Source organism: Gymnogyps californianus, chromosome 2 (assembly GCF_018139145.2).
Source record: "Gymnogyps californianus isolate 813 chromosome 2, ASM1813914v2, whole genome shotgun sequence".
NCBI lineage: Eukaryota > Metazoa > Chordata > Aves > Accipitriformes > Cathartidae > Gymnogyps > Gymnogyps californianus.
The window spans coordinates 100,703,081-100,725,878 of record NC_059472.1 but is presented as its reverse complement, the minus strand read 5'-3'; the positions used below and the strand labels follow the sequence as shown (position 1 = coordinate 100,725,878).

The 22,798-nt window shown below is 39.2% G+C and overlaps 1 protein-coding gene across 1 annotated transcript in view; it reads right to left on the bottom strand.

Moving 5' to 3' along the window:
• The window catches only part of CDKAL1 (CDK5 regulatory subunit associated protein 1 like 1), a 430,322-nt gene that overhangs the window by 102,861 nt on the left and 304,663 nt on the right, over positions 1 to 22,798 (bottom strand). The window contains exon 12 of the mRNA XM_050891512.1: positions 13,266 to 13,446. Within this exon, the coding sequence (XP_050747469.1) occupies positions 13,266 to 13,446 (181 nt within the window). The remainder of the gene's footprint in view (positions 1 to 13,265; positions 13,447 to 22,798) is intronic.

Sequence of the window (22,798 nt, the reverse complement as noted above, 5' to 3'; positions counted from 1 at the left end):
ATTGCTTTTTGTTCTGCAAAACAGTTTTTAAAAAAGTGATCAGAAACCAGTGAACCGTTCTCTTTGACCTTGAGTTATTCAGTGCATCACCCTCTTAGAAATGATCCTGAAAAAAATGTTGTGCCCCAGCCAGATTTCTCGATAAAATCGTAACTGGTGTTCATTATGCTCTTGCGTCTGTGCCCTGTAAGGTCTGAAAGGACAGAAGTGACAATACAGGCTTGACAAGTTTTCGACTTCCTATAGCTAACTCACTTCTACTGATATTATTCCTGTCTTTCTGATCACATCTATAATGAAGCATACAAAATCATTCGGGGATTAGCTAGTCTTTTTGACCTAACCTACCTGAATTACTGTGTTAAAATAGACTCACTATTCTACTTTAACTATTGATAGATGTGCATTTCATTATTTAGCTTAAGAAATTACTTTCTAATAATTTTTGATCCATACATGGAAAATGTCACTTAGTGTACAATGTGTTATATACAGCAGTTTACCTCAATGTTCCGGGATGGTGGACATTTCTTCCAACTCCAATTAACAACAGAACTATACATTCACAATTCATATTTTGTATACTCTTTAGTCTTTTGTATACTCAATGATTCTTTCTAAAAATTTGTGGTGGGCTGACCCTGGCTGGATGCCAGGTGCCCACCAAAGCCGCTCTATCACTCCGCCTCCTCAACTGGATGGGGAGAAAATATAACAAAAGGCTTGTGGGTCAAGAGGTAAGGACAGTTTAATAAAGCAAAAGCAAAGGTCACGCGTGAAAGCAAAGGAAAACAAAAGATTTTATTCTCTACTTCCCATCAGCAGGTGATGTCCAGCCACTTCCCAGGAAGCAGGGCTTCAGTACACGTGGTGGTTGCTCCAGAAGACAAATGTAAATAAACGAATGCGCCCCCCTTCCTCCTCCTAGCTTTTATGCTGAGCAGACGTAATATAGTATGGAATACGCCTTTGGTCAGTTTGGGTCAGCTGTCCTGGCTATGTCCCCTCCCAAAATCTTGCCCACCCCCAGCCTGCTGGTGAGGGGGGGAGCAATGTTAGAGAGACAGCCTTGATGCTGTGTGAGCACTGCTCAGCAGTAGCCGAAACACTGGTGTGTTATCAACACCGTTCTAGCTACCAATACAGAGCACAGCACTATGAGGGCTGCTGCGGGGAAAATTAACTCCATCTCAGCTAGACCCAATACAAAAATTCAGACCAAATTTTTATGAGCCCATGCAATATGTTTTTTGTCTAAAAGAGAAAAATATATGAAACTTTACACACCTTTACTAATCATATTAATCTAGAAAATGATCACAAACATTAAAGTGATCCTGTCTTCAGGACTATGGCAACACAAATAGTCATGGTTTAGTCTATTTTACATTTTAAGTAGAGATTCTTATTTATGGAAAAATACAAACATTTTCAAAAAGAACATAGGATCTTCACAACATCATCTGTCAACCTATTTGAAAATAATTTCTTGAAGGATCCATTTTCAATTAAAACCATGGGCACTGCAATTTCTTCCTTCTTACCTCGCATATAATTTCAGCTACGTAATACAGACTCTTCAAACTCATATATTTTACAAATATTACTGAATTCTATTCCTTCTGCTACATTTGAGTTCTTTAGTTTAGGATCAATGTTTGTTATTCCCGTCATTTTTCATAATAAAATCTCCCCCCAGCAGCGATAAATTATGCAAAATTTATTCTAAGACTTTCACAAAGAAATCCTTAATTTCAAAAAAGGCCTTCAACACTCGTTCATCTTGAGGGTCCTTAAATTTGCTATAGTTTGTAAATGCTCTGTCTCACTTCTGGTAGATTTTTATGTCTGAAATTCATACTGAAATTTCATAATCTATATGAGGTGGGTATTTTCTAAGGATGCCACTGTAACTGATTAGGAAGACTGTTTAGGTCAAAAAGATTTTGTAGAACAAAAGTATCCGACAGAAACTTGGCCTGGGATATCAGCCATATTTCAAATTAGATTGACACTAAACCAGAAACAAAGCGATTGGTCACGAGGGACAGACTGATTTCGAACATATATAGTTACTGTGCCCAGTTATGCAATAATATAAACCAGAATGAACTGCAAACTACGTTTTAGTAATGGAATGTAATTTTTATATATATATATATATATATATATATAAAGCCCAGGACATATACGGGCTTGCATATATATACGCAGGACTGACCTGTCTGCAGTGCAGTCTTTTCCTTTTTATAATCTTGTGAGATAGCTGTGTGCTTTATTGCATAACAGCAGCCTTGAAAGCACCAGGTTCTCCAGCTTCCCAGAAAGAACAAAAAGAGCAGAAGAGAAGTGCTCCAGAAGGTACAATGTGGTACAAATAGTGAGCGGTAAACAGTGCTCAAGTGCTTGCTGTGTGGGAGAGACCACTGGTGTACCCACAACACACAAATTCACTAGACATAGAAAAATTGCCCTCACTGTTTCACCTTAATGTATTATTCAGTCCTCCACTCTACTTCCAGTTTTTCAGCAATTCCAAGTTCCACATGGATTTTTAGCACAGTGACCGGAGGTGCAGGCGCAGCAATAAAAACAGTGGAAGATACAAGTTCCAAAGCACTCAGTGACCTGATTGACTGTGATGGCTTTGAAGGAGTGTGCTTGGATTATCAAAGACAGATGAAGTTCAGGAAAGGGTCACCAAGAACCCACCTCAGGATATTTCAGTGTCCTTTTCTTCCAAAGCACAATTTATGGGCTATCATAAATGTCACATGATTTCCAAATGATGAACAAGCTTAGTCACCTCCATGATACAAAAAAAATTAATGAAATCAAATACACATTAAAACACTTTAAAGGCAAACTGTGGGTTTAAAAAAGTAAAAGAATTACATTAAGTCTGTACTGTTTTTTAAAAAAGAAAGAAATTCTAAACCAGACTTACAGCACTGGCAAATTCTGCTTCTGGAGTCTAAAATAACAGTTACAGATAGCCACAAAACTAATACACTCAACCAGAGCCTATTTATGCTAGGCAACAAAGATAGTAAAGTAGTAAAGCTTAAATTATTTCAGCAACGTAATTAATATCAGACCTGGATAGGTTCTTAATTTGCTATCTGTGTTCAGTCATAAACTATTAGCTCTAAACCATGTTCTCATTTGAGGAAGTCCAGAATTGCCAAAGCCAAGACGGCTTTTTTTGAAACTAATAGATTTTTCTGTTCTGCTGCATACATCCAATTTCAGGGATTAAGTCATGGGCAATACTCCCTTATGTCTACAACTGCTGGCACTGTTTCCAGCTCTGAGCAGACTGGTTCATAAAGTATATTAAAATTCTGAATTAAAAAAAAGAAAAATTTCCAGTATTACAGAAGTTACCTAACTGTAATTCACATAAAAGTTAAAAAAAGACACAGTTAAAACTTCTTCCATGGTTCTTCCACTTCATTATGAGCCATTGAAGAGGACAGAAGGACAAAGAATACATAAACGTAACATCCAGTTGCCACAGCGTCCCTTCTGTAGGAGCTTCTGTGAATGGGTTCTATAGGCATCTATGGATTTGGATGGAGTTGTAACAGAAAACAGCAGGCCAAAGACGGTAACATTACCTGCTGAAAATGTAGCATATGAAAATTTTCCAAGGTCTAATAAGCTCTGAAGACTAGTATCCATGCTAAATCTGCAATAACTAACAAACTTAGGACACCAACAGTCTGTTCAATCTGCCCAAGGCCAGTACGATCAACAACAGACAAAGAGACTCGGACCACATCCAAGAAGGTGGTGACTCCTATATGCAGATGAAGACTGCAGGATTACGTTTATATCTAAAGGAACAAAGATCCCTCTGAGGGACTTTCCAAGCACCCACCTCAAAGCCACAGGTTGAGCCTCGACATCTGAGCACACAGCTGGGGCCGGCCTCCTAGCTGCTGCCCCACAGGTAACCACAGGTGCGCATGCAAGTGAATGCCATGTCAGTGACTAACTGAATGTGTTGTGCAAATAGTTATCTGCTTTTAACCGTAATAGCTTGGTTCTACTAATAACAACAGCTCAATGAGTAAAAGATGTTTGAAGAAATTTTTGTTTCTCTCTCTGCCTCACTTCAATTCCCTATCGGGGAAGAGGGAATTTACAAAACAGTCCTTAAACTTCCTGTAACATTCTAACTTGAAGCCCCAGATCAGAGTACATAATTCATAATCACTGGTAAAGGAAAAAGATGCACAATTTTCAGCTTTTATTTCCCTCATGACATCTGTCTTACTGATTCAATCCTTGCAATTAATGGCAGAGGCTTCCAATATACTCCATGTATGTGCGTATTCATGCAGTTTGTAGTATGATTTAAATGTAACAGAAGTAAAATAAATTTATGTACTGAGTTTATCCTGACGCCATTTTCTAGAAACTTCTTTTGAAGAACAGTGTTATAATCTTGAAAATGTCAATGAACTAAGTTTAGGTAGGAAATACAGAAGAATTATGTACTCTTCTGCATTTTTATAAGCAATTGCAATGGATGCTAAACTATAAAAGCCTACAAAAAAAGAAAAAAACTCCATGACATCACTAAACTCATTTCACTAAATGACATTTCCATTTTTTGACTTCTGAATTTTTCTGAGAAAAAAATTTATAGTGAAAGGAGAAATTTACCTGAGATGATGATCACATATATATTTATATTGGAGGTAAAAATTGTTTTCTCCCTTAAAATCAAAGACTGTTCCACCTTACCTGTAGAGAGTACCTTCCTTCCCTTCTGTTCAGCACAGGAGTATGTGGTATACAAAAGTTCTGATGCTATTTCAGCTTCCTTGCAACTAAAATCTCAGAATTCCATCAGGGTTTCTAGATGGACTCACAGGGGAAGGAGGATGGGTAACGAATGCTCGCGGCCACCACAAATCTTACAGGACTACACTTGCCTAAAAGTAGGTTTTTTATATTGGACGGTCAACATGTGGACTGTACATGGCTACAAGTATCAACCCACAAAATTATACGACGTTGGTGGTGGTTTCAGAATCCTTGCAAATTCTGTAACTATATCTAGCTTGACAGTGAAGTTTAGAAAGAACTCTACCTCTTCCTCCACAGGTATATTCTCCACATTTTATTTTCCAGTGTCCATTAATTCTTTTTCATAACAACATGGCCTAGATTGAACCCATAGCTGTACATTTACTTTAATATGCTCAAATTTTCAAACTGAATTTGTATAAAGTTTATGAGGAAGCTGTTGGTAATTTTCATTCCAATCAGTTTCTTCTGTAAAAACAAAGCAAAATTCAAAAAAGTAGAACACCAACTTGGTTTCCCAAGTGCATTTCCAGTCTAGCTTTGAATTTTGACTTGCTTTCTCAAGCAAGACAGTTTTGCTCCTTGAAAGCATAAGACTTCTATTCTACCAGGTGCCTGAAGCACACCAGTGCAAGATTTAACAGCCACGGCTCCAAGCTGGAGTCAAAATATTCTTGTCCTTTCTCAGGGGTCTGACTCTGCACAGCCCAGCTGTGACTGTGCAATTTAACTCATTCCCCAGATTCAGCTATGAACTGAATTTTCAGCAGCTCCGTAGGCAGATCATTTATAGCCTTCCAAAAGGGTACATCCTATTTTAAAACCTACTGGCTCAACTGTCTCCCACAACAACAAAAACAGATTTTCATTTCAGCACCTGGTCAAATAACTTAAAGTGGCTTGAATTTGAGCTGAATCTAGCTCTAAAATAAAACTGTCTTTAAACTTTTGTCAAATTCTACTTAGTAGCTTTGTCTAACCACAAAAAACCTATTCACAGGCAATTACCTCCCTTTGAATTCATGGCACAAACCTGTAGTTCTGGCTGCACACCAAACAGTGAGCACTGTGGCAGATTTAAAGATACAGCGTAAGAGAAGTCAAATGTTTTCACCATCTTTAAAACAGGGAAAAAGGAGGAACCAGGCTTTCATAGGTCAGTCAGTTTATATAGTTCCTGGAAACACAGGGAGGAAAATATGCAAAACTATTTGTAAGCATCCAGAAAGTAACACAAAGAGCCGACACTGATTTGCCACTAACCAACAGCTATATCAATCAAAATGAATCCCATCAGAGAATAACTGGGCTCGTAGATAAGAGAAATCATAGCTATCCTGATGGTTTGTAAAGCTTTCTGCAGTATCTCACATGTTGTTCTCATAAAAAACATAAGGAAACACGGTGTAAATAAAACTACTAAAGAGCAAGTACAAAACTTGCTGGAAAATGTTAACTTGGAATACTTCAATAGTTCAGAGACAAATATGAAGGATTATATATTGATTTTTCCTTCATGGTCTGCCTCCCCCTCTAGCCTTCACATTTTTAACTCTCTGGTCCCAAACTTGCCATAAAAGTCTTCACTCAGGTCTTTATTCTGGCAGAGTAGCAAGCAGTAAATAAAAGTGTACTGCTGAAAAAACAAAGTGTAGTACAGAGGTTCAGCAGTCAAACTCAGACATTAATCAGTCTTGGCATCTCTTACACGTAAAGTACATTCTGCACGTTACACCATGCATTATTGCATGTGTTGGGGGGGTGTCACGGGCCAAGCATCTCTGATACACCAGAAGCAGTTACCACAGCTGCATCTAATTCCTGGGGCATGTAATGCCATTTAGTCACAGCATTTAACAAGGCAGCTCAAAGGTAGTGATGGTAGACCAGAGTAGCAATACTGTCGAATAAGTGGCATTGTTCCTTTTCCTACTCACTTTTCTTTCCTTTTCTCCCACCTCCTGGTCTCCCCAGCTCTATTCCTTCATTTTAGTGGAATACCCCTACATATTTCCATTGTATGATCTTTGGATTGGCCACCATTAAGCTAAGGCAAGAAGTATTACTGATTCTGCTATGCCTGTGAGTATTAGAAACAAGGGAGACGGTCCCTTCCTTTCTGGGCATTTAAATCACATTAACTAATAAATACGATCCAAAGTTGCACTCTCTCACCTGCAAGTGCTTAACAGTGCAACTGGTTCTCTCGCTTATCACAGAGTACATGAAACTCTATAAAGTTATTTCTAAATCCATCCCAGACAGTAGATGAATTCTTTTCTTGCCCTAGCTCTCACCCTGGCTTCCCTAGGCACACTGTGCCACATCACTACCCACTAACGCCTGAAGCACATGCTCAAAGGCAAGAGCAGCCCTCAATCGTCATCTCTCCTTACTGTCTAGCTCAACGGGGAGCTTACTAGCTTTTTCTTTGATGGTACAACCGCAAGGTTCAGCGGTGCTCCCCTTCCTTTAGAGTTGTGAACAGAGCAACAGATATCTTGACTTGTTTTTCATGTACATGACTCAGCATCACTGCAATTGCCTATAAAAAAACCAACAAAAAATCATGCCTAGTTTTGCTTAACTGTGCTCTAACTTTTCTCTAAACTGGAGACAGCATTTATGGTAAGTATAATCTAATTGATGGTTATGAAATGAGGAGACCATTTGGACAGATGTCTGACTCTCCATGGACATTTTTTCTCCAGGAGAAACAAGAAAGGCCTGCAGCCTTAACTGTCTTTTCTGAATTTATGGTGGCAGAACTGTCCATCTAGATTAGTGTCATCTGCCCTTTTAGAAAAATATCAGTGCCTGTAAGGCTTTCAAAGAGAAATGATCTATGTGAAGGGAAGATTCCATGTTGACCTACCGATTTTTTTTTTCTATTAAGATAAACTCAAGTGAGGGTTTTCTCCAAAAAGGCAGTTACATTTACAACTTCCATCAAAACTATCCACTAAAAATTTGAAAGCACTAAATGTTACTATGCTTAATATTCCACAGACTGTCCCTAAAAGTCATAAGGTTTTCCTAAAAAGAGCTAACTTAAAAGCAACTGACAAGGCAAATACGTTATTATTGCAGCTGTGATACTTGGGCAGAATCACTGAAGCTGTCTTGAACCAGAGTTGGAGAAGTGGAACTCACTAAAGTGGAGCAGTCTGCAAATAGCAATAGATCCGTCCATTGCAGAATTATTGCAAAGCTGAAATAACGTAGCAAATACACCCAGTCTTTAGGAAAAAAGACAAGAATAACAACTGTCAAATAACTTGCTCACTGGTTCAGCATCTGTAGTTAAATAACACAGCCAAAATTCTTTCCATAGAAAGAGATCCTACCAACAGATCCACTGCAGAGGACAATGTTATGAACATCCTGTAAAAGCACCAGCTCACAAGTTCAGGCTGGTAATACAATGCACCACGTGTACACTCAGACGCTTGCATGTAACAGCTGTATGTCACTTTATGTGCTATTTCTTTCCCTATGCAAATGCAATAAAATAAATTCATTAACAGTAAGATGACACAAATAATATTTTATTAAAGGATGAAGGGGTAAGAGTGCATAACGTGGATGGTAATGTGCTACCTCCTTCTCCTAGCAGAAAAACACACATAAGTTACTCTAGGCAAGGAATGACAAATGAAATGCCTGTCCATTCTTGGTAATGCAGGAAAGACCATTAGCTTCTGTCTAGAAGTAATGTGAATAGAAAACATAAGATATTAGCACAAGCTCTTCCTGCTCTGTTTGACTAGTTACTCTCCATTTCTACAAAGAGATAAAAGAACAAAGGATCTCATAACACAGGATTTTTGAAGGACTACAGGAAAAAAAAGAGAGAAACAAAATCTATTAATTACAGATTTTCATCAGCCCTAGATTAGAGGCCCCATCTTCTTTGAAGGCTCTAATTCACTGAAAGCAGTAACTACTAGTGCTACAAATAAGAAGAAAGAATGTAAAACTGGGTTAAAATGACATTACCATTTTCCAAGTTACACTCCTAACCACAGAACAGCTAATGTTCTTTTAATAATTTAGCTCTTCATATATTGTCTTCCCATGGCATCCAGTTAAACAGAAGAGGGTAAATTAATCTCTTTGCACCTCTTGTGAAAACAGCGCACTTAAAAACTTGTGGATGAAAGAATGCAAAACAGAAACATAAATCCATGTTTTGATTTTTAAGCTTCCTAACTTCCAAAAACTACATTTCTGCATTTTTTTCATTTACAAAAGTTTGTAAAAAGCATTCAAAACCAATAAAAATAATTCAGTGTGAGTTGGTTACACTAAGTAGACTATTTCAACAGCAGCTATTTATATTTGAAAACTCAGTATTTCCCATTATGAGATAGCCTACAATAAATGAGCAGTCACTGCTCAAGCTGCACTTCTCTAAACAATAAACTGAAGAAGCCAAAGACATTTTATGTCTTCAGCAGCTGACACATCCTACGGAATTTGTGGTATATACTGAGAGTAAGCAGAAATACTTTATTTAGCTTTCAGATGTATAAGCAAAGGGATACAAGTACTGATATGTAGTTTTGACTTCGTGTTGGTGTACCAGGATACATAAATTGAAAGAAACAGTTTTTTATTTAGACTGATTTACGTTGTTGGCTGACTTTCATTCTTACACTGAAAGGAAATACAAATGTTATTTATGCCCATAATAATGAGATAATAATGAGTTTAATTATTGTACAGGCATCAGTCTTGTACACTTTCTTGTTTTGAGATTCAGACTACAAAAATTACAAATTCAATTTTTTTAAAATAAATCAAACCACGCCTTCAGAGGTGATTGCTGTTATTGTTGCTTATAAATAGCTATTTATATCAAGCAAAATACAGTCAATAGCCATCTACCTTCTATATCAAAATAGGCTGTTTTCCTCATGGGAATTTGAGATGAGAATGTTGGTTGTCAGGAAGGGTTACACTTCTCACTCAAAAATAGAAAGAAAGAAAGAAAACACCTGAAAACTGAAAGATTAAATGCCAATTTTATCAATGGTCTTTAACATGCAGGCTGAAGGAAGCAGACTTTATAAACAGTGTATAAGGAGAATCTCGAGAAGAAGTTGCCAGCAAATTTGATATTTGACAAATAAATCAGAGATTATCATTGCTCTATTATTAATACTTTGCATAATTATTCACAATAAGCTTGAGATTGCTGGAGTCACAAGAGTCTTAAAATGGAAAAAAATTAATATGCGTAATCAATCAGCTACCACTCTTGGTACTCATTCAGCCAAAACTTAATAGAAAGAAGACATGACTTTAGTATAACCACTATTTTACCCTTCCTAACAATCTGAACAGTAATTTATATATGAAAATGTGTTCAGTGATCTAGCTAACCTCTAAAGGCAATTCAACAATCATTTCACTTACTGGACTGAAAAGAAACTTTAATTGAATTGTAGCACAGTTCTGCAGAAAATCTACATTTTCATGTACATGCTTTATGTATTTAAAGACATCTGAGTACATCTCTGAAGGCATTGTGGCCCATGGCGTGGGAGAATGGCCCTACCTGGAACCTCTGGCAGAAAGCACTAGGGGAGACCCGAGGTCGACCTCTAGGGTTTTGGAGTCGGGGATATTGAGGATCCGAGGCCTGCTATACTCCAACTAAAAAAGAGATACTAGCAGCATATGAAGGAGTTCAAGATGCCTCAGAAGTGGTTGGTACTGAAACACAGCTCCTATTAGCACTCCGACTGCCGGTGCTGGGCTGGATGTTCAGAGGGAAAGTTCCCTCTACACATCATGCAACTGATGCTACATGGAGTAAGTGGGTTGTGTTGATCACACAATGAACTCGAATAGGAAACCTCAGTTGCCCAGGAATTTCAGAAGTGATCACGGATTGGCCAGAAGGCAAGGATTTTGGAATATCACCAGAGGAGAAGGTAACGCGTGCTGAAGAGGCCCCACTGTACAATAAACTGCCAGAAAAGGAGAAGCAATATGCCCTGTTTCCTGATGGGTCCTGTTGCATTGTAGGAAAGCACTGGAGGTGGAAGGCGGCTGTATGGAGTCCTATACATCAAGTTGCAGAAACTGCTGAAGGACAAGGTGAATCGAGCCAGTTTGCAGAGGTGGAAGCCATCCAGCTGGCTTTAGACATTGCTGAACAAGAAAAATGGCCAATACTTTATCTCTATACTGACTCATGGATGGTGGCAAATGCCCTGTGGGGGTGGTTGCAGCAATGGAAGCGGAGTAACTGGCAATGCAGAGGTAAACCCATCTGGGCTGCCGCACTGTGGCAAGATATCGCTGCCTGGCTAGAGAACCTGGTTGTGAAAGTACGTCATGTAGATGCTCATCTACCTAAGAGTCGAGCCACTGAAGAACATCAAAACAACTAACAGGTACACAAGGCTGCTAAGATTGAAGTGGCTCAGGTGGCTCTGGACTGGCAACGTAAGGGTGAATTATTTATAGCTCGGTGGGCCCATGACACCTCAGGCCATCAGGGAAGAGATGCAACAAACAGATGGGCTCGTGATCGAGGGGTGGACCTGACCATGGACAATATCACACAGGTTATCCATGAATGTGAAACATGCGCTGCAATCAGGCAAGCCAAGCGGTTAAAGCCTCTGTGGTATGGAGGGCAATGGCTGAAATATAAATATGGGGAGGCCTGGCAGATTGACTATATCACACTCCCACAGACCCACCGAGGCAAGTGCTATGTGCTTACAATGGTGGAAGCAACCACTGGCTGGCTGGAAACATATCCCGTGCCCCATGCCACAGCCCAGAACACTATCCTGGGCCTTGAAAAGCAAATCTTATGGCAACATGGCACCCCAGAAAGAACCGAATCAGACAATGGGACTCATTTCCGGAACAACCTCACAGACACCTGGACCAAAGAGCATGGCATTAGGTGGGTATATCACGTCCCCTATCATGCACCAGCCTCTGGGAAAATTGAGCGATACAATGGATTGTTAAAGACTACACTGAGAGCAATGGGTGGTGGCACCTTCAAACACTGGGATACATATTCAGCAAAAGCCACCTGGTTAGTCAACACTAGAGGATCTGTCAATTGGGCTGGCCCTGCCCAATCAGAACTTTTATGTACTGTAGAAGGGGATAGTTCCTGTAGTGCATATAAAAAATATGCTAGGGAAAACAGTCTGGGTTACTCCTGCCTCAGGCAAGGGCAAACCCATTCGTGGGATTCCTTTTGCTCAAGGACCTTGGGTACACTTGGTGGGTGATGCAGAAGGATGGGAAGTTCGATGTGTGCCTCAAAGGGATTTGATTTCAGGTGAGAAGAGCCAATAGATTAAATTGTATGATGTTGACTGCTATATAATCCTGCCACTGTATGTCATCATTATTATAATTGTTATATGCTATATAAATGGTATTACAGTAGGAATTACTTAGATTAATGAAGAATGAACTTTGATAAAACTGAGCGAAGTGCAGTAGTGATGGAACCAGGACTGACTTCAGCATGCAACAATCCAACACTACACACCATCCTCCTGCTGCGCTCAATGTCACCCGCCTGCCGCACCACACCGAAGCCCGATCCTGTTCTGCCGACTGAGCAGACTTCGCGCCATCCCTCCTGCCCAGACAGACTGTTATGACAGATGGAGCCCAAAGTCATGGACTAAATGAACTCAACAGACATTGGACAGAGATGGTCCATAGACTGCAGGAATAGTATCTCTGTGTGTATATTAAAAGACAGGAAAAGCAGTGGCGACTAATTGGAAATGTATTGGAACATGTGGGATCTGGGCACGACGTGAATGGTATAGAATAAGGGGTGGATATTGCCCTGGTTTCGGCTGGGATAGAGTTAATTTTCTTAGTAGCTGGTACAGTGCTGTGTTTTGGATTTAGTGGGAGAATAATGTTGATAACACTCTGATGTTTTAGTTGTTGCTAAGTTGCGCTTATCTTAAGCCAAGGACTTTTCAGTTTCCCATGCTCTGCCAGCAAGCAGCTGTACAAGAAGCTGGGAGGGAGCATAGCTGGGACAGCTGACCCAAACTAGCCAAAGGGCTATTCCATACCATGGAACGTCATGCTCAGTATATAAACTGGGGGGAGTTGGCCGGGAGGAGCGGATCGCTGCTCGGGCATCAGTCAGCAGGTGGTGAGCAATTGCGTTGTGCATCACTTGTCTTTTCTTGGGTTTTATTTATCTTTTTTTTGTTATATTCCTTTTCATTACAATTAATTATTATATTACTATTAGTATTATATTTTATTTAGTTATGAAACTGTTCTTATCTCAACCCATGAGTTTTACCTTTTTTTCCGATCCTCCTCCCCACCCCACTGGGAAGGGGGAGTGGCTGTGTGGTGCTTAGTTGCTGGCTGGGGTTAAACCACGACAACTGTGTACAGTGGCACAAGAAAATGGATCTTACCACTGCAGCTGGAACTTGATGCATTTTTGCAGCTGGGGTTCCTGGGCGTGGGTAAAATTGATTAATAAACAAGCTTGGAAACCTGTACTGTTCTACAAGTTTCATTGTTTCTTGAAAATCTTCATCTGTCTCTCCTGGAAAACCACAGATGATGTCTGTAGCAATTGTTATTCCAGGCACTCTGTAAAGAAAGTAGAAAGGAACACTGAACTAAGGACATGTAAAAGTCTTGCTCCCTTAAAAGCTAGTGTATATAGACTTATAACTCTTTAACTTTATCTACAGAAATTGAGACTTAAAATGATGTTTGGAAAAAAAATATTGAGATTTTAGTACCATTGCTTGGTAATGAAAAATGCATTTGGTACTCAGCTGAGAACACATGGAATAGAAGAAAGATATTGCAGCAAATATTGGATCAGGATTGTGACAGAAGACTGAAAACATCTGGACCAACTCCTCCTTCATTCAAAATTATAGGTGATCAGCAGAGCTTGTAAATTTCTTGAATTCTGATTGCTTAATCTGCAAAATGTATAACTTCTGAGACTTAGCCACTAGAATTTGTAAACTATTTAATGTTTTATAATGCTGCTATCGAAGCAGAACAGGATATCCAAAAGAGGGGACTGGCATGCCATATAACCTAGCAATTTTGAACAAAATTGGCTTTGGAGCCAATAAGACATCTCTTAGTCACAAATTAATTTCTAACTCAGTACTCCATAAAATCAGCCTATGCCTTGCTTTAAAAGTAAAACAAAATACTTAAGTTTACAAATGCACAGGCACTGAACTCTCTTGTTATTTAGCAAGGTGAACATTTCCTAACTGTTCCCCTTGGACTGAATATGCAGAACTCTTACACACAGCACCTTAAGAGAGCACAGCTAACAGAGGCAGCCAACAGACACAGCAGTTAGCGCAGCAGGATGCACAGAAGGAGGTGAAGTAAGGGGGTCTCAGTTGAAAATGTGCCAAAGTAACAGTCTTAGACATGGTGGTAACATGTTACTGAGCATTTTCCCCAGTGGATGTTGGAGCAGCCGTCCCTGCTAGGGTCAAGGCTTGCACCCAGACCGAGCTTCAGATGGTGGATGCAGCCCCCCAAGTCCCAGGCTGCAGGAGCTGTGCTGTCTTGGAGGAGCTGTGCCTCCAAGTGGAGGAGTTATGGGAGGAAGTGAGCAGGCTGTGCAGCATCAGAGAAGTTGAAAGGGAGACAGACAGGATCTTCTCTGCAACTCAACAGCTTGAAAAGCCTCAGCACCCATCTGCAGTAGAGAAGCAGGTAGTGTCAAACCCCACTACCAAGGGAAGCGAAACCTCCAGAGAAGGGGAAGGATCGAAGCTAGTGACTTCTGACACCAAGAGGAAGGATCTCGCCCCACCTAAGGGCTTACAACTGCAAAATAGGTTCATCACCCTCAAAGTCGAAGAGGAGCCAGATGTGCCGACAAGCAAAGTATCTGGTCCACCTAACCCCTAGACCACGCAAGACTACCAGGAAGAAGTGGCAAGTCATCGTAATGGGTGACTCCCTGCTGTGGGGGACACAGGCACCCATCTGTCGACTCAACCAACAGTCTAAAGAGGTTTGCTGTCTGCCAGGGGCCAGGATCCGGGATGTTGTGGGGCTCATCTGGCCCTCTGACTACTACTCCCTGCTGTTATTTCATGTGGGCAAAAATGATACTGCGAGTGGAAACCTGGACAGTATTAAAAGTGACTACACAGCTCTGGCGGGCAGTAGTCAAGGGCATGGGGGCTCAGGTGGTATGCTCCTCATCAGGAAACACTTTTTTACTGAGGGTGACTGAGCACTGGCACACGTTGCCCAGGGAGGTTGTGGAGTCTCCCTCCTTGGAGATATTCAGAAGCTGTCTGGACATGGTCCTGGGCAACTGGCTTTAGGTGGCCCTGCTTGAGCAGGGGGGTTGGACAAGATGACCTCCAGAGATCCCTTCCAACCTCAACCCTTCTGTGATTCTTGTGACATGGCCCAGAAAAATGAGTCCTACAACCAAGAGCTTACTGCATAGTATTTACAGAGCACTCTGTGGGACCCAGGAGATATCAACTCAGTTTTCCAAGTCTGACACTAGCCAGCTGGATGACCACTGCCCTATGAGAAACTGTGAAACCACAGCACTGTTTTGTATTCAGCCTGCTTGTGTAAAGTGGGAATAATGATAAACTTTTTCTGCAGAGAAGCAGAAATGTATAGTGCTCAGAAGTGCTCAGTGCTCCCTCTTGACACAGATGAGACTGTTTCTACAACACAGAGTTGATTCTACATTATCAGTAACAACGATGAACTGGAGAAAATATGATTTATGAGGAAAAGTAAGAACCCTATAAAGATATTGGTGGTATCTGACTTAAAGCTGGCCCTGTTTCAAGTGGGGGGAATAGACGAGATGACTTCCAGAGGTCCCTTCCAACCTAAATAATTCTACAGTTCTTAAGTAGGCTACAGGCAAGGGAACAGCTGAGACAGATTCTTTTAGGGGTGAATGGCATAAAGACCACTGCCACAAGCAAAGCTCACGCCTGAGCTTAAGAAGGGGTCTCCAAGACTGTCTCCAATCTAAGGAAATGGCTGGAAGGCTTCTCTTCCCCTCATCAGGACAAGAGACAGCAGAACTGTAAATAAAAACGCATTTAATCCAAATGACATTTATAAAGCATTTGAATGGCCAAAGAGAACTATCATTTCTTATTAGACAGTACATCACCACAGAAAAAATAATGCTGTGGTTACTGTGGGTGAAGAAACTTGAATTTGAATAGCTGAAAGAAAAACTTCCTGCAGCAATGAGCTCTACTGGAACAGAATCTGTTGGCAAAAGACCCAAGAAAGGGGAAGCAGAGAATATTGTTCTTAGTAATTTGATTAGGTGCAATATTAGAGCATGCATAGCGTATATCCACCACAGTGGCTTTCATACAAACAGTATATGGTAGTAAATACCTTTTTTGACTTTTTTTTTTAAACTTAAAAGAAATCAATTTTTTATTTAAGTATTAGCAATGAGCTTATATTAAAGCAAATTTCTTGGCCTCCTTTTTGCACATGTCTGCATATATAGTTAGCTGCACAGGAATTTATTAGACATTATATTATTAGAATCTTCTTTCACCTTTTCCTCATGAAAAATCCCCACAAAAGAAACCAAATTCTTTCAATTCCTTTCTGAGTTCATGAATTCAGACTCCATCATTTGAGATCTAGTTAAAACATGGCATTTGAATGCAAAATCAAAACCAGTATAAGACTGAACATTTTCAAGGACTTGGTCCAATAATCATAAGTGGGAAACACAAGCTGAATATTGCACAGAACAGCAAAAATCCCCATAGCTATTGGCTAAACAGCCTCAATTACCTTTGCTTTCTTAAGACCGAGAAACCACAAGATATGAAGTTCTGCTTGATATCAAGTAACAATAAAATCTGTTAGCTTTAAGGGCTGAGTGAACAGAGGAGCACTGTATTCTGCAACATGATTTTGTTCACATCACAAATATTTTGTGCAGTAATAGTAAGCTTATGGAAGAAAAAGTGCATTACTTTATAAATCAGTATCACATAACATCAGCTGCCATTTCTCAGAACATGAACAGAACATTCATTACATTTGACAAAACCATTAAAATGAAGTTATTCTAACCATTTTAATGACACTATTGGCAACAGTCAAAGCATTTATTAGGAATGGTAGTAGTAATACCATCCTTTATAAAGGTTTGGTTGTTTCTATAGCAACATGAATTATAAGGTCCAATCAAGCTAGATACAATAAAATATGCTCTTTTTCTCCATAACACCAGTTGTCATTCAGTTAAAAGGAAATTACATATTTTAAAAATTCATAAACTCTACAAATGTCTGAACTCCATTTGGTGATAAGGTGTTAATTATCTTAGTAATTAGATTTCTTTCTGGATGGAATTATTACACACAAAGAAAAGCTAGGGTATGAAAAGAGAATAAGGACCACAGTGTATTCAGCAATAGCAATTAATTACAGTTCAATCCAGTATGACTGCCTAAAATATGACATTGCACAGTGCATTTTTATACCACTGTTGATTACATTGTTTAAAAAGTAGTTTTAAAAGGGGAGAAAAGCATGAATTTCACTCAGAATAAAATCCAGTTACTGACAAAAATCAAGCTCTTAGCCTTTCTCAAAGCACTGATGAACAAAAATAAGTACAATTAGTTCCACATGTGAAACATCATTTCTTAACGAAAAAAGAGGGAAAAAAGATACAATTGCAGAAAAGTATAAAACACATATACACTTGAAAATTAAAGCAACCTTTGCTCTTACAGTCTGAAAGAAAGCAGTACAAAATTCCTTATTGCATAGATTCAGATGATGTTTAAAAAATTGTCCCAGCTATGAAATACAATGCAAAATTACACAAGAACAATTTCTTGTGCATCAGCCAATATTAAACTGTTTTTTGAAATGAAATGCAGTTTATCTATTCTGAAGTAAACAAAGAAAAAACTGATGAATATCCCCAGTAAGCATTCTGTAACATTTATTACATAAATGCATTTACAGTAAGTCTAAAAACTCAACTGCAGCAAATGTTTTCTAGGGTCAATAGAGAAGCTCCACAACATATTGTTCAGTGAAGCAAGAATACACAGTGGTCCTTATGAAAGATAAAATGATTTTAAAAAAGCAGGAAGTTGCTTCAAACATACAGAAGTCTGGATACTCCTTATAGCCTAGCTAATGGAGGTGGTCAGTCTGTTTCAATACTTTTGAGCGTAAAATGACTTAAACTTTACCAGCCATTTTAAACCCTCATAATCCTGATAAACGCCTAGAAAGATTGTGCGCAATCATTTTATCTGACAATCATAAATCTTGCAAGATTTTTCCTCTGAAGACATACTATCATCTCCACTCACTCAACTTTAAAAACAAAGAAAAACCAGAGTCCCAAGTTGACTCTCAGTTGGAACATTTTACAATAAAATTGTAGAATTTCAGAAAAAGATGAATTTGAGGAATAACCAATGCCATGTATAAGATAATACTTACAAGCCCTAATACTTAGGGTTCCTCAACATTGTCCTTTATGTCCCTCTACATAGATAAATCCCTTCCATCTACTCAAGCAGATTTATGCTCTGTCACCCTGAACCAGACCAGCAATACAATCACCATCATCTTGGGCAGTTCTGACCATCCAAAAAGAAGCAACTACTTCATCTTACAGTAAGGAAGTGTCCATTTTAGTGTGATGCTGTAAGGACCAGCACACCTAGAAATGATCATGAACAAGTGCTGAGAGGACAGATATCCAAAACCTCACAGAAAGGAGGAATAAATGTATTTGAAAGGACACAGAAGAAATGCAACATCTTACCCTCTACCTGAAGGGGAACCAAGTCAGCCTCTTGGGTCAGAGAAAAAAAAGCGTTCTACCTCCCAAAGGAGCGGCTGATGCTTGGAAGTAAAGTCATGGGTAAGTAAAGAACGTGCTGTGGATAACTGCGGCCCTGAGAATTGCCTCCTCACATCCCACAGGTATGTGAGTTACCTCTAAACAAGTCCAGAAGAATAAATCAGTCTGAGGTGAGCTCTGTGCTACTGCAGCTAGGTAGTTCCTGGAGTTCTCTTTGCTCAGGTATCTCTGTTGCATATTACTAACCAGCAAGCAGTGCAGGCGAACCCTCAGAGTGACAAGTTTCCTGCTCTTTTCTGCCCAGAAGACTCAGTTACCAATGTTAGAGCAAACAGAAACTGGACTAGCAGTAACAGGAAAGTAGAGCAGATATTACAGTGACAGTTACCACAGACCGATTCACCAATAGAGTGAAGTTAAAGAACTCCTGACGGAAGGTAAGTTGGGAGCAAAATGCAAAATCTCTGGTCATTTGATTTAGGAAAGAGATAAAAGTGTCAAGCTGCCAAAAATAAAACAGTAAAAAAAGCTCCTGTTTTCACAGAGCAAGATGTCTAAGAAAAACAGCAGCAAAAGTATGAAACTTGCTAGGATTCAGGTGTTACATGGATCATTTCATGTGGCTTTAGTTACAGAAAACATTTCCTTTAGCAATAACCATTACAAACCAAATCCATGCTCAGGGAAGAAATTATGTAAAGGAGCTAAAATTTGTCAGCACCTTCACCTACTCATGTAACCACTGGAAATTCTTTTACATGATCGCATATTCTTCCCACTTCCCTTTCAGCAATTAACATTTAAATCCAGCAATGACTTAAAGCCACCAACTTGCTCTTAACCAAAATCCCCCACCTCCACCCCTCCCAGTATAACAAAACACTGGATTAGAATAAATGGCTATATGAATAAATTTAAAACATTATATATTCTTACAGAAGGGTATAAGAACTGCCTGGGAAATCTAGAGTAATTAAGGTCAAAACAAAAGATGTGATGACCTAGCAACTTCTTGATTCATAAATTAGAAATTCGCATTGAAAAAATGTTAGGGAAAAAAAGTGGAATTCTTATGAAAATAAAACCAGTCTTCTCTCAAACGTTATTTCAGCCTCATACGTTATTGTATATTTTAGAACCTTTCTGCAGTATATGTCCGTTCAGAGAACCTGTAAATGAAATTAAGTTAATGGATGAAATAATTTGAAGGTATCTGAGAGTTGGTCTTTCAAGCGTATTTACAGAACCTAACAGGCATCTCAACATGCCATTTTGTGTTGGAGCTGAAGGAGATGTCTGCGTCTTCCCCGTGACCACACACAGTCCTCCAGAAGCCCTTTTTCCTCCCCTCTTTCTTTTTTCTCTACAAGGCCTAGTCTTGTGGGATTTCTGACTTAAACTTGAATTGCTCACGAAGGAGTTGCACAAGCTGGAGCTAGCACAAGAGAAACAGACTGCTCAGCTGGAAGCACTGCCTCTTTCAAAGGCTAGTAACAACATGAAACCTCACCCTGCCTCTCTCTTGACTATATGGAGATTAACCTGAGAATGAAGCCACGGGAAGATCCCCACACTTTCAGAAAGGGATTCAGCCTACTTCTGATCTGAAACCCTCCTGCACTTCTCTCTCTCTCTCCATGGACTATGAATGAAGCACAGCACAATATACTTCTAATTCAAGTGTCTGGAATTAGGGGACTAAACCTGAACATAATTTCTGAAGCAGGGGGTTTTCCATCTTTTTCAGTTTATGATTTACCCTAAATTATGCAATGGATGTACAGACTTCTAATAAATGGATATCCACTGACAATGTTTTTCTTAGTAATCTTTTCCATATGTGTTTAAAAGTAGTCCAGGATGTACAAGTTCAAAACCTCTGTGGTAGAAAAAAGAGCTCTTTTAAAGCCTCATATCAATTGCTCAACTGATTTACACATGGAGTGAAACTGCGAAGTACCTCGGTTCAATGACAACAGACATTTCATTAACGTTTCTGTGTAAAGCCTTTTAAATAATAACCGATTGAGCCTTACGGCTAGATATAAACTATCATTTAGTAAGACTGCTTATCCAAAGGCAGCTATACGCATCATGAACATTAATACTTAAGAAACTGATGTAAGAAAACAAGCAGTACTATCAAGTTCACCACAGAACTTATGTTATTAATTCTTATATGAAATTCTATTTAACACTGGCATTTCCTTTTTTCCAGTGTTCGGTTGCTCTAGACACATAATGACATCATCGGAATTATCAGGACAAATAGTGGGAGATTTTGTAACTAAATGTAGGATAAGTAGGAAGATCCAGTCATGACTTCTCAAGAAAGACATTTAAAATACTACTATAATATTTAGCAATAAAAGTATAAACGGCAAGACAGGACAGACATTTCACAGACTACACACAATCTAAAAGAACAGAGATGGCAAGATACTGGAGTGAACATGGCCAGGGAGTCAGACCTCAATAAAATAAATATAAATAATGTAAAAGTAGTATCCATTTCCACTCTTCTATAGTTAGTATTAATATCTTTGACTTCAAGCTTTGTTTACGTCTGAGGGACCTTATGTTTGCTTCTATCAAACTGTCCACCAGATCAAGCCAATTAAAAAGATGAATTTACTGCATTTTGATTGAATTTCTATTAAAAGTGTAATGAACTGTACTGGAAAAAACCTAAATGTATACTACATCCAATAGTGTCAGATACAATCACATACTGAGAGAAAAGGGTGAAAGCTGTGCCCCCACCCTCTAAAAAAGAAAGCTGCTAATATTTAGTGCAAGAAAAAAATTTATTTCATAAACTATCATGCTTAAACTTCATTATTTTTAAACTATGTTGCATAGTAGTTACTCAGGCCTTCTGTTTTGATTACTTTTAGCAAATTTAGCCCTGTTTATGGTGTATATATTCCTATTAAATACAGTAGCATGAGATTCCACCCTGGCAGGACACCTGCTAACATCTTTTATTCATGTACGTGTTCCCACTGCAAAGCAATTATATTATTTCAAATATTTTAAAATGTTCTCTATTACTGCCTAACACAACTCCAGGTTGTCTCACAAATCAGTTCTCCTTCACCTCACAGTTTGCCTGCATCAAAGTGAAGATAACATTACGTTGTTATTGTTTGTAAAGGTCTATAATGGCTTCATTTATAAGTCAAGTCACTTGTTTACTTTCACTCGACTATTGAAACACTGAATACTAGCAGACATTTAAGTAAGTCATATTTTGTTTATGTGTGTAAAATGCATAATTTTAAGACTTTTTTTTTTTTTTAAATTGTTTTCACAGCTTGGATCCTATCTCTCTGAAACTGATGCCTAAGACAAAACAAACCAGACAAAGAAATTGTAAGGCCATAGTGTTTATATGTTGAGGTTTTTTAAAAAATAACAAAACAGACAAACAAAACCCAGCCACGACCACAGAAAAACCCCCAGAGTACTTCTTCAGAGTATCCTTGCAGATTTCCCCAAATAAGGGTGTATGCACATACACACACGGGAGAATAATTGGCAAGACCATAAATCCTACCATTTAATTTGGAGGTGGTTCATAGTGAAACACTTCAGATTTCAAGGGTAGCAGAAACTCCATATTAAGCCTAGCCTGACAGATACAGAGTCACTGTGTGCATTCTGCTTTCTGCATTCCACACCTTAGAGAGCACTGAAGGCTACTCATGGCGGTGATTCCCACAGGGAACATATTACACCTGAGCTTTGTGATCTGCAGCAACTTCCAACTGATTTGCAAGCGCAGCTTAAGAGGTTGGTTTTGAACTTCGGAGTCATTAGTGGTTTTGATGCAAGTCACCTTAGAAAGGCTGTAGAATATAACAGCTGTGATCAAGATGCACAATCTAACAGCTCTCAGAGTTTAACTGAGAGTGAGAATGGGTATTTTTTATGATTGTTCTTTTCCAAGCCCACCTCCTGCCCCCCAAAGAGTTCTTTCAGAAACTGGGCTGAACGACACCTGGAGGCAGCTAGGAGACCTGATTTCCAGAACTGAACTTGAGAAGGTATAGGTATGGAGGGCGGCATGCGAGTAGGGACTGGGTCTGTCCTTGTTGT